We start from the raw sequence: 13276 nt of genomic DNA, 5'->3' as shown, positions 1-13276 counted from the left end.
CCCAACATTAAAATGCCAAAATCAGAACTTAACGGTTCAACATCTACAACATCATCACCACGCTGGTGTTGTATTCAGCATTCCTACAAAGCTCTAAGAGGTCTGAAAGGGAGAGCTCTTCTTTCTACATTTTGCATGTTATGTACCTCCAAAGCCAAGGCTGTCTTGTCGTAGGCATTGGGGACTCGCTTCTGGATAACCCTGGCATAAATGGGCCCATTCTGGAGGTTAGGGAGCGGAGTGTTGACGCTGGGTTGGGCATAGGGCCCAGGCTCCGGCCCACCCAGTGGCTGTGGGTGGGAACCCTCCTGGTTACCTCCAATCAGAGCCGATACTGAGGCGGAGGCAGGTCTATACTTCTCGACGTAAGGGACTGGTATCATCCCTCTCTTGCCTTCGCTGTCCTCTGCATTCCACCACTGCTCTTCAGGCTTATCTCGGATTCTCAGGATGTCTCCTTTCTTAAAGGGAAGATCTTCTTCATCATTCCCATTAAAGTCAAAGAGGGCTCGCACATACTCTGCCTCTTCCTGCCTGAGAATCACTCCACTACCCTGCCTGGATCTGGAAACTGGTTCTATCAACGTTGTAGTGTCCAAATAGTGTATTTTGTAGAATTCCAGTAAAGCAGGCAATGAATCAAACTCTTGATCTCCTATTCGGAGTCTGGAGGGGCTCACCCCTGGAAAAAACAGAGCACGGTATTATTTAAAGATGTACTATACTAGAGACGAAATGCAGATTTGAAGCATTTCCCACACGTTTAGTCGTATTTAATCAGGAAGAAAAAAAATAACCCCTTTACTCATCTCATACTACAATCATATTTTCTAGCTGTGCATCACCACCCACCCCAGCCATGATACATCAGGCCAGTCAGGACATGCTCTCATACTGAATCAAAAACAGTGCAACATGGGGACTTTTTGTCCATTCCCCCAGTACGTTCTATTGCCATCCCATTTACAGAGTATCATAAGGTTCAAGGTTTTGTTGCAATCTTCTTTTCAACCCTGGGAAATGTAGCAAACTCTCCCTTTTCATAGGCCCCAACAGCTGTTCCAGGAAGAGGTGAGGAGAGCTCATCATTTATACTAGGCTCCTACACTCATTCTGATGTCTGAAATGTACAATTCCATGAAGAAAAACTTTTAAGACTCTATCTTTTTTTTTAAATCTAACTTTTAAAAAAAAGGTTAAGACAGCTAAAAAAGCTTAAGAACCAAACAGGCTAAAAAACAGAAACTAAGACGCTAAAGTTCTTAAAAATCAATTCCTCAAGTCTTCACTTAAATAAATTACAGCAATCAGATTGTTCCCTAAAAAGCAAACACATCATGAAAAAGGAAACAAGGAAGCTTGGGAAAATAAAGTGTTAAAATACCCAACCTTTGGTAACACACTGAGAGTCAAAAAGAAACTACTCATTAGGAATGCTTACAATGTATATGACAGGAAGATGTATGTGGCCTGTAGACAAGAATACTTTGGAATGTATTCCCTCTCTATCCTGAGATTCTAGTATTCAAGGATGATAAATGAACTTGTATCGGTTCAAATAACAAAGTTTCTAACCTGGAATACAAACCTTTATCTTTCATTCTGCTAAGCACCCAAAATATTAAACCATCTTCATTGGAATTTTTACCTTCTTGATTTCTTGAAAAATAAATAGTTCCATAGAAAATTTGGAAAATATAAAACAAAATCTATGTTGTTTTTGTTTAATTTTTAAACCTACCGCAAGACAACTTTTAGGATTTTGGGTTATACATATTCATATACCTTTTATAACTAGAATACTATACATGGTTTTATAATGTGCCTTTTTTCCTATTATAAAATAAACATTTTCTATTATACAAATTTCCCCATATCCTCAAAATATTCAAGAACATGACTTTTAATGACTATAAAGTATTTCCAATTTTTTTTGCTATCTCAAACAATGCTATCATGAGCATTCTTGTTTTTATCTATTAATGATCCTTTTTTTTATTACTTCCTTAGGATAAACTCCTTGAAATGTAATTGCTAGATTAAAGGGTAAGGCCAATACAGCTTATGTTGCCAAACAGCCCTCCAAAAAGTTTGTACAATTTTATATTCCCTGCCAGTGGTTTACGGTTCCTATTTCAAGTGATACTTGCCAAAATGGCATTTTAAACACCACTACCATTTAATAAGGAGAAACTGTTATCTCTTTTAAAATATCATATCTTTGATTGTTTGATGTTTTTCACGTTTATTGACTATTTGTATTTCTTTTGCAAAAGTTATTAGTACTAGTTCTTCATTATGGGAAATGGCCAATCTACCCTCTCCATTATTACTAACAGGACAGCACTGTCCTACCTATCTAATAGCAACAGTGATTAATGCTGTGAAATGTATGATAGTCCAGATATCTAAAACCATTCACCACTCAAAAACTGAGGCCTAATTATTTTTGTTCAGTGTTACGAAACACTTCTATGATGACAAGAAAAAGTACATTTAAAACAGTTCACTACTTGGGGAGAGGTGAAAAGATAAAGATTAACTTTGTAAGTTAATTGCAAGTCCTTAACACAGAATGAGTACTCCTAAATATCCTCTTTTCACCCAAATGATTGATGAGAGACAAAGGCAATTTAAAGGACAGCTGCACTTTATATTAGTAAATACACATTTCTTATATTGCAAAAAGTCCATCTGTGGAATCCATGGCTGAAAGCTGAAACGAGTTAATAGCCCAAACGCAGGCATGCTGGCTGTCTCTCCAAAATACGAGACACCGAAATAGATGCCCAGACCCATCACTAGCCATCTATGGCAAGCACTCATCAGGCAACCAGAAAGTGATCCCAATAGTTCTAAGTGGAAGTCTGGAAAGATGATTTTGGTTACGACCATCCCAGAGCATGGTGGTGCTATATTCCGGAGTTTCTCTGCACTGAGATGGATCACTGATGGGGTATTATTCCTATTCAAATCTGGAAGGCACTAAGGAGATGGATGGCCACCTTGCCTACCACTTAGCTAAGCTAATGCTCGATGATCTTTCAGGCCTGCTGAGCAACTATGTTATGCAAGGATCAGGGGGAGCCCCGTGGCTTTCTATTTAATCACTGCCTGGACAAGAGACCTACCAGGGCAGAGTGGCAGTAGTAGTGAGAACAGCCTGGGGAAAAAAACCTCCCTGGTTAAAGTATGCCCAACTACATGGCAAGGTGTGACAGCCCAAATGGTATTCACAAGCCCCACCGCCAGCCCTCCCCCCATTTTGGGACCATGGCCGGCAGATACTAAGTACTCTGGTGTCAGCTACCATTCTTAATGAACAGAACTCTGAAGTGAAGAAAAGAAAATGGAAAATCTGTTCCTAGCTTTGAGAAGCTCGCAGCACAGTTGGGGGATACAAAAGCATGCAACAATGTGGTCGCAAAGAGCAAAAGCATCATGTCTTAAGACACTTTTCCCCAAGGCTTTCACTTTCCACCGAAGATAAGCTCCTACAAAAAAGAGTAACAAACTGTGTCCTGAGAACAAAATCATAATAAATGAGCAGCACTGACTATCCTTGACCACTCCAAGGTACTCCTTTCACTCTAGGAAGGCAACCACTCCTTGTTATCTATTATCATGGTTCCTCCATTACATACTAACTAGTCCAAATGAAATGCAGTGGGTTTTTCTGTTTATTTGTTTCTTTATTTTGAGGGGAGGATGAGAGGAACAAATAAGATTAAACCAAGTCTCTTAGAAAGATCAGTGGGAGAATTCTGAAGAGAAAAACTGGCCACTCATCTGGTTCCATTCACTTCTGGTTCAAATTCTGCATGGGGTGACCTGGGCCCACTGTGACTTATTTTTTTTAGCCACACAATCCCAACAGACACACAGAAATAGAAACAAAACACCAAAGGAAACCTTCCCCATGTTTCATCTATAAATTACTTTTCTATTCTAACGGCACTTGAATAATTCCACAGAGGAATGCCTGTTTCTGAGTACTGCTGGGGCTAACAGACATATGGGGCAATCAAGCATCAGTGATACAAACTCCAGAAGGCGGCAAAGGAGGGAAACAGAACATACTTAAGTCCCAGATAAGCCCAAACCTCACCACAGACCACAGCTATGTGTTCCAGCTCCTTGTCCCTCATTCTCATCTTCCAACCACAGTGAGAAGACTGAAGGACAGGAAAGGAAGGGGACACAGTCAGTCTATAGGTTAGAGAACAGAGCCGATGACAGGGTTCTCATAGCTATCTGGGACTTTGGAAAACATCACTATGAATTAACATGTTCAGAAAGCAAAATCTATGCAAGCAGTTGGGTATTCTTTCGGTTTCTCTGTACCTGTTCAAACTCATACTTCTAAGCATTTCAGCCCTCGGGTCACATCAATTTTTACAACCCCACCCCTGAGGCTTTATGAAGAACAGCTGAGAGCTCTGTGGGCTAGAAACAGGACACGTCAGGTCACTTCTAGCATGGGCACCACCACAGCAGCTCCGTTATCAGCCTCTCCTTAATCTCACAGCACTGGTCTCTTTTCTCTTCCTCTTTTCTTAATTCCTACTCCCTCTCTTCCTTTTCCCATCTATGGTATTTATAGAGGTTGCTTAGCTACCCACCACCCCCACCCCACCCACAATACGAAGGGCTAAGACTGTGGACTTCCATCTGAGAAGGTACCCTAAAGAGGTATCAAGATGCATGCTCTCCTAAGAAAACAGAATTTTCTGAAAACGGTGAATATATCAGAATGGTACTTTGCAGATTCAGACTGATTGGGTTAGATGAATTCTGGCTCAGCCATTTATTAGCTGTATGACCTGTTATACAGCTGGATGAGCTGTTATTTAACTTCTCTGTGCTCCAACCCTTCATTCTATAAAATAGAGCCAAGTATCTATCTAATACAGTTCCTAAAAGTGGCTGGAATATTACAGATGCTCAGTAAAAGTCAAACTCACCTCAAAATACCCCCCTTATACCTCTAAATTCCTTTAGAAATTTTCAATTTATCCCAGAATCCAGTCTGCTGCACTGTTTCCCAGAGAAGATTCTATAGAACCTTGAAGTGATTCTCCAAAGTTCTGTGGTTAAGTAGGTTTGAAAAACATAGCATCTAATACCTGCTTCTCTTGGAAGGTCATAAATTGCATGAGTGTAGTAAAGGCTTGGGGAAGGCCTGCAATAAATAAACCCAGTTCCTTTTACCACGGCATTCTTTTTTTGATGTAATACCTAAGAGAACTCACAAAACTTTTCTAGAACCACTGGATGAAGGGATACTTTGACACAGAAGAGAAAGTACACACACAAAGGACAAGTAAGACGTGGGGTCCAGGTTTGTGAACTGCCAATCAGAGAAGGTAAAACGGAACACAGAAGCTGAAGGTGCAAAAAGGCAGCAGTGAGTAATCATCAGTTCCATACTATCTTCAGAGAAGTGGCCTGGCCCAGCACCCACTTGAGAAGGCATCACAAGCAACTACCACTCTAGCTTCCCCTCCCACCTCCAAAATGAGGCAAGCTTTTCTGCTCCCCTCACCCACTAGGGCAATAGGTGGGAGGTTTTGGGTTGAGAAGGTTATAGCAGGCATCATCCTCTTTCCATGTACTGGACCCACCAAGGTCCTTTCAAGTTTCTCAGTGCACCCTACCCCACCCCACCCCACCTCAGCACTTACTGCATAAGAGATGCTGCTTGACCAGTGCTCACCAACCCACACCATGCATGCCTTTGTGAGCTGCTCCAAGATGAGTTTTCCATTTTGCTTTAACTCTCTTCCACCTCATAGTTCTGTTCATAAGATTAATACAGCTAACACTTATTGAAAATTTATTATGTGCCAGCCACATTCCCTATGCATTTGATATATTTAAACTCAATTAATATGACAATCCTATGGGCTTAGTATTATTTTCCCTCTTTCACAGATGAGGACACTGAGGCAGAGAAGTTAAATAACTTGCCCAAAGTTACATAATTAATAAGTGGCAGGTGAGTAAGATTCAAACCCAGACTCTGGACTCTAGCTCATAACTACTCTCCTAACTCACACTTATTCAGTCTTGTTGACTGTCTACTCGCCAAGGTCTAGTAGTTCCTCATTGTTCCAAGGGGAAAAAACTGGTGGATCAATTATTGCAGGCCTTCCCAGAGGTCCATCTTGACAGAATATGACCAGTAGACCTGACCAAACCCTCCCCCATGGCCCAGGGGCACAGCCAGGACATTCCTGGCTATGTCAGCATACGCCACCTGTGGGGATTGAAGAGTTAAAATAAAAAATAAGTCAGTGGAAAAGTTTGAGAATCTCTGGCATAGTCTATCCCTATGCCTCTAAAAACTATATCTAAGTCATTCCACATAAATTCTACCTATGTATTATATCCACAAAATATACTATATAATCCTAAGCAAAAAGCTCACTTTCCATATTCAATTTGCTAAATAAGGTTTTTAAAAGCATCTTCATCCTTGACTTTAGATAGTAGATGTGTATTCTCAGAGTGCTAAACCCAAAAAGAAGTTGGCTTTGACAGAAAGGAGGACAGAGTTAAGTGTCAGCTCTGAGGTCAGAATGTCTAGGTTCAAATTCTGGCTCTGACATTTACTAGCTGTGTGACCTTAGATGAGTTACCAAAGCTCTGACTCAATTTCCTCATCCATAAAATGGAAATGTTTTAATAAACGGAGTAACAGTACTTAACTCACAGGACTGTTACAGAAGGTAGATGAGATAATACACATAAAGTACTCATCAAAATACCTGGCACAGAATAAGCAGTCAATAAATGTTAGCTATTAAGTGTGTATATGCCTCTCTAAAACTCAAGAAATGCCTCTATGGTTTCAAAAGAAAAAAGTGCTTGATGGGGAAGGAGAGAACAAAGATGAGGTAATCTTTATAGAGACAGCATTGAATCAATTGTCCCTAAGATGGAAAATGGGGTACAAGGCAGAAAGAAGCATTACCACAATGCCCATGAACCTCCCACATCCCATCCACCAACTCTGGCAATCTTCACCTTCTCTCCTGGGCCAAGTACCTGAACTCTTTTATCTGTTTTGACAAGGTGGAGCTCTATATCAAGGTAAGTGCTGAGATATAAAATCATAATGCCAAGGTGTGGAGAAATTTCAAATTAACAAGTCAGCCTGCTGCCATTTCTAAATTTTGCAAACAAAATGTGTATATAAACAAAAGGCTGAGAACTGAGTTTCAATGGCAGTTTTCCATCATAATGCAAAACCCTAAATACCATGCAAGTGGCTTCAAAGTAGAATGTATCTGGTTTAGGGCAAATAAATGTTATACCTATATTCCCCTCTCATGTTATAATGCTATGAAACCAACCATTCTGAGAGAGACCTAGGAAAATTTGTGGCTTAAAAGACCTCATGCTCATTTTTAAAAAAACTGCTATACATTAACAACAAACAGACTGCCTACCCTGTCTCCCCATTTCTGGCCAGAGTGCTTAAGTCTATTATCCTTAAAGGACAACTGTGCATAGGCCTAATCATATCAGACCGGTGTGGATCTAGGTTCAGCTGATCAGGAGGAAACTACTTCAACTTGGGAACAGTGAAAAGGCATTAGAACTCTCATAACCATTACACAGATAATGACAACCTCAGAATTACCCTGTACCTCACAGCTCTCAAGTATTAATTAAGTGTGAAAATTTCCATAATATTCCCAAAACAATTCCAATGGCATGAATAGGAGAGTCACATCCCAATAATCCTTGGAAAGTAAAGGAGGACCCAGTGCAGATAATTTAAACTCAGACAAATCTGCCCAGTAGGGCTTGTTCCCAATTTCCATGAAGACTCAGGCCATAGTTCCAACTTACTGAGCTAAGAGAGAGCCTGACATACAAGACTGACAATGTTTATGTCATGGAAAAATGAAGTTTCATTCACTTTCAGGAAAGGGACTGTTTCCACTGGCTTATTTCTGGTTTATTTTCTGAAAAAATCCTCCACTAAACACCTTGAAAACTAGAACCCCCTAATTACCGGAGAAGTACAGTCTTCTGGCCACTAAGATCTCCTGGACAGCCAGGCATTTACTGGTTCTGGGCTGGCCATAGAGGGCTTTCTTCTATCATCAAGGCAGTTAGCTCACCACCTTCGTCCTCCACAGGGGAAGAGGACGGTAAAAGTATTTTGGAAAAATGCCCAAGAAAGGAAAAAGCTGACCGATTTCCTGAGGGTGTCTCCAACCCTCCCGGCCAGTATGTGGTGACTTCCTACCAAAGGCCACCAGGGGAGTATGGCCAAACCCGGCTCTCCAACACTGCAGGAAGTGTTTCAAGCCTAAAAGCCACTTGAAGGATTATCGGATTCATTCTGGGTACCGCTGCCAAGTGATGCCCCCGCAGTGCCAACAACCCCCTCAGTTCTTTGTCCCCACACTGCCCGGTCCTGCCGTTGCAGCCTGGCCCAGCGCTAGCCCCACCCTGGGGCCGAAGCAGTTCCCCTTCCCCTGGGCCGTCCTCCCAAGTCACACCCAGAGGCCTCGGTCAGCGGCTCCTCCTCCCCCACATATTCCCGCTCGTCGGTGAGGACGAGCTCCGGTAGCAGGGTACCCCGTGCAAGGGTCACTCCAGCCCTCTGCCCACGCCCCGCGGGGGTTCAGCTCTCAAGGAGCAGCCGGCCAGTATGGGGAGGTTCCGCGGCCCTCACCCCAGCCCGGGGCCTCCCGTCCCGTCCTTCCCTCACCCGGCGAAGGCTGGGCCGGCGACGGCGGCACCGGCGGGCGCGGGCCGCTGCTGTTGATGATGTAGTGGGAGACGCGCGAGTTCTCGGAGACGCTGAGCACATAGTCCCCAGGGCTGGTGCTTGAGTCCCGCACCAGGAACACCCCGTGCCGCTGGCCCTGCAGCAGTGCCACCGCCTCTTGTCGGCTCAGCCGTCCCCAGTACCAGCTACTCCGCTCCTCCGAGTCGAAGTTGGCTGCCATGGCCACCTCCCCGCCTACACGCTGGGCCGCCGCCGCGCGCGCCCCTCCAGCCCCGGCGCCTGCCGCCCAGCGGACCGGCTCGGGTCTCAGCCTCACAGCAGCGCCCGAAATGGCGGCAGCAGCCGCGGGCCTTCCCCACCGGAAATGACGCGCTCCCTGCCCTAGGGAGGCTGCCGGGAAGGGGACCGCCGCCCGCCATTGGGAGAAGGGCAAGGGAGACGTCGTACCCGGAGTGCGCATGCGGCCTCATGGGCGTCGCCGCCTGGTGCGGACTGGGACTGCAGAGGGTGAGGGGGCGGAGTCTAGATGAAAGGGGGCGGGGCCTAAGCCAACTGTCCGCAGAGGTTTTGTATTTGCGCTGTTGGCCACCGAGGATTCTTCGGTCCTTTAGGCTTCAGGTTCCTGGAATACCCAGGGCTTCTAGACAGCGGCTCGGAGAACGGAGGTAGAAGAGTTGGATGTGGCCCCAGACCCCAAGGTTCCCTGAGTAGTCTGGCTTTTTCTGCTGGTTCCTCTAGTTCCCGGCTAAAGTTCTTGTTTTCACTGATTCATTCAGCAAACAGTTGTTGACACTGAGCTTGTGCTCGGGTGCAGAAGTGATCGAGGCTGGGCCCTTCCCTCACCTAATTCACTGACCAGGAAACAGGTAATGACAAGAAGTGACAACAGTTATGATGGGAGACAAACAGGAGGCTCTAGGAACACAGAGCAAGGCCCCTATCCATTCTGTGGAAGCTGGCATTCAAGGCAAAGAGTGCCAAGCCAGCCGTTGTGGTCATCTGTCCTCTGTATTCCTGTGAGCAGCCTCCTTGCTGGTGGCCTTCAGTCTTACTGCCTCTGATTGCCCTCCACACAGCTGCCAGTGTGAACTTTATAAAATACTCTGAATCTATTGCTACCCTGCATAAAACCTTTAACAGTCTTGAGGTGTTAAAACTCCCATTTTAGCTCACAAGCAGAAAGGTGGACCACAGCTTCAGCTTAACTTCTCTTACCCCAGGGAACCCTGTGTTCCTGGAAGGTCCTTCCACGCTTTACAGGATCTAAAACTCAAATATCTCCCCTTTTCTGACTACCCCATTCACTCCCTCTCTGCATTAACAGTATTGTGTCCATCTTATCTCCAATTACAGCTCTTAGCCAATGAACTGCAATCTTTTCACTTACAGGTCTGTCTCTACTCTTTGCTAGAGGTCTTCAACTCCATAAATGTTTCCTAATAACAGGTACCATGTTTTCAGCACTTACTCCCTGCCAGGCATGGGGCTAAATAAATGCTTTTTTACAGATCATCTCATTTAATCCTGGCAAAAAACTTATGGGTAGGTATTTTACAATAACCCCATTTTACAGAGAAGGCTGAAGCTCAGAGAGATTAAGTAACTTGTCCAAAGTCACACAGCTTCTGAAGTGAGGAGCTGGGATTCAAAGGCTTAAAGGAGAACCAGAGCTGTCGATCATTGCTATATTCTCATAACTCTGGAATAGGAATCCAGCTGGGGGAGGGGTGAGGGACGGAAATCTATGTTTTTAAAAGAGTCAGTCACACCTGAGTTATGACCTGTGCTTAAAGCAGCTCTTCCAGACCCACCTCACACACTCCTGGGCCTACTTGCTTGAGGATTAGGGAGGGAAACCTTCCCTGCTCTGTGTGACTCATAGTGACCCTGGCTTAGTCACAGCATGTCACCACGTGCTAGCAGCGGAAGCCATTCCAGCGTGAATTCTGGCTCTTTGAGAAGGAGAAGGGCCTGCTCTTCATTTCCCAAAGAAAACAGGGTCTTTGGGGCAGGACCTCTCCTGGAGACTGCCTGTGGGGATCTGAAGTCAGGCCTCCACCCACCCCTCTCAGGGCACATGGAAATGACTATATATAGCGAAAAGAAAGGGAATGCTCTCCATTGAAGAGGAAAATACACCAAAGCCCTCCACTCTCCAACCCCCAAACTTGAAAAGCATTCCTTATTTTAGGAACAGAGGAAGGACAGAGGGCAACAAGCTGCCTGCCTGCTCTGCATCCTCTGAAGTGACAGAGCTGCCTGCTGCAGTCGTGCGAGTTGTGAGCATTGCGCAATTCCAGGCTGCTGGGTAAATGGGATCCTCTGGAGTGGGGCAGTTTATACTCACTTTCCCCTTAAAAAAAAAAAAAAAAAAAAAAGGCAGAAACAAGTTTATTTGTATCAAAGTAGCAAAAATTGCTATTTAAAGGGAAAACTGACAGTTTGTCACTTCCCAAATTTATGTGTGTGTGTGTGTATGTGTGTGTGTGAGTGAGAGAGAGAGAAAGGGAGAGAGAGAGAGAGAAATTGAGAGAGAGAGAGAGAGATGGGAATGTAAACTTCTGCCCTATTCTCACCCACATATGGGGACAAGGAAACAGGGAGATTTCCAAGTGTCTGCTAAATGTTCTGAACTATGAAAAAGTGAGATGCCTCCCTCACCCCCAGTGGGTAACCCTTAGTTTTGCAGAGACAAAGACCAGTCTCAAAATGTGCAAAGGTAGCGTCTGGAGGCAGATACTAGGAGAAAACTCTGGAGTGAAATGTCAAGAGACACTGAGAAATGTCTTGGGGAAATCAAGGATGCTGGGAACACAGGGGGCTGGACCTTCCCGGCAAGGTCAGTGACATGTTCCCAGTGGCCACACAGCTGCAGGACTTTTGAGAATGAGGCTGGAGACGACTCAACTTTGAATTGTTTGCTTTGCTGTGATGCAAACCCCTGTTGCTTCTGTCCCTTAGGAAAGTGTGCTGCTCACACCAATCCCTTCTGAGGGGAGGAATCAAGCCCCCACACTGCTCCTTGCTTTGCACTTCTTGTTCCGTCTGCCTGGAACATTCTCGCCCCTGACCAGCCCATTTAAAACTGCAAACTGCACACCCAACACTCCTCCTTTTCTTTCTCTGCTTTATTTATTTTCTTAGCATTTATCCCTTTCTAATATATTACACATTTTATTTATTTATTTTGTGTACTGTATCTCTCCCCCTCTGGAATGTAAGCCCCATGAGTGCAAGGAATTTTGTCCTTCTTGTTCCTGCTATATCCCAAGTGCCTAGCAGAGAGCCTGACATATAGTAAGTATTTAATAAATACTGGATGAATGAAAGGAATGAATGGAGAGTTCTGTGAAGGCCATTATCCATGGCTAAAATTAGCTTCCTAGAATTTGTAGATACCTCCCCGAGGGCATTGGACTTCCCTCAGGATGTGAGCTGGGGTGCAAACCATTCTTGGTTGTGGTTCAAAAGGACAGAATGTCCTCGGCTAACATCTGGTAATATGTCACTCTCAAACACATTCTAATTTGCTAGAAAAAGGAGTGTAGTTGCAGTTATACAACTGGTAATGGCACCTAACTCAATACCTGTCTTATCTACCAGCTTCTTGGAGCCACTGTTACTACTGAGAGTGCATAAATGATTGCGGTGCTTTCATTTTTCCATAAATTAAGTTTTGGTGGAGGTGTCAGAACCCAGGTGTCTTCACAGGATTGAGTCAAACAAATCTCAGATAGGCATACATTGCAGGTACCTCGTTCATTGAGAACTCACCCTAGGCAAATGAATCTAAATTCCTCCTGGCAGGTAGCCTGGCCCCAAACCAAACCTTTTCTTACCTGGAAGCCCTGCACGTGCCATTCCTTCTGCCCACAGTGAACCTCCCTTGGGAAAACCCTTAGCCGTCTGCTGATGAGCTCTGGATGTTACTGGCCTCATTCCCTTTTTTTATGGGGATACCACTGATTTTCTCTGGGCGAGTCATCTGCTCCCCATCTTGGTCCTTGTGGTTGGGTGTGCGATTCACGTCACTTTGGGCTGGGAGGTGGGTGGGTGGGGACCCATGACCCAACCTGGCCAATCAGAGGGTGCTCTTCTCCCTAGCCACAATGATGGGGTCAGGGAAGAGGCATCTGATCAAGTCCAGCCACTGAGAATTATCTCTGAGCCTTTGGCTTGAATTATTGGGAAAGAGGTTCCTTCTCTTTCTGGCTCCATTGCTAACTCTAAAATGAGCCTAGAGCTGCTGCTGCCACCTCACCGTAAGGGAAGGACCTGCCCGAGAATTAAGCCACCACAGAGGAGCAGTGATTCAATTGCTTTTTCCTGACACATTCCTCCAATGCTGAGCACTTGGGAGCAGCTTTACTCGGGAACTGTTATGTTGCTGATGCTAATAAATGCCATTTTGCCCAAGCCAGTTTGGATTGGGCTTGTCACTTGCAACAGAATCTGGACTAGTGGACGATTATCCTTTGAGAACCACCTCTCATGCCATCTTCTTCATGAAATGTTTGTGACCCC

The 13276-nt window shown here is 44.7% G+C and overlaps 1 protein-coding gene across 6 annotated transcripts in view; it reads right to left on the bottom strand.

The window, feature by feature from the left end:
- Positions 1-9106, bottom strand: part of CRK (CRK proto-oncogene, adaptor protein) — a 33763-nt gene extending 24657 nt beyond the window's left edge. For 5 of the 6 annotated variants that reach the window (XR_005212655.1, XR_005212656.1, XM_037808824.1 and 2 more), the window contains exons 1-2: positions 8732-9106; positions 317-682 (exon numbers count right to left, since the gene is read on the bottom strand). Coding sequence is in view for 4 of the 6 variants with exons in the window: in XM_037808824.1 (XP_037664752.1) it covers positions 317-682; positions 8732-8972 (607 nt within the window). In the remaining 2 variants the exon portion in view is untranslated. Of the gene's footprint in view, positions 1-146; positions 683-8731 lie in introns of all 6 variants that reach the window. The other variant, XM_037808823.1, reaches the window with a different exon arrangement.
- Between the last annotated feature and the right edge of the window lie 4170 nt (positions 9107-13276).

This window comes from Choloepus didactylus, chromosome 18 (genome assembly GCF_015220235.1).
Source record: "Choloepus didactylus isolate mChoDid1 chromosome 18, mChoDid1.pri, whole genome shotgun sequence".
NCBI lineage: Eukaryota > Metazoa > Chordata > Mammalia > Pilosa > Megalonychidae > Choloepus > Choloepus didactylus.
Note: the sequence above shows the minus strand (reverse complement) of the source record. Positions and strands in the feature narration are given on the sequence as shown.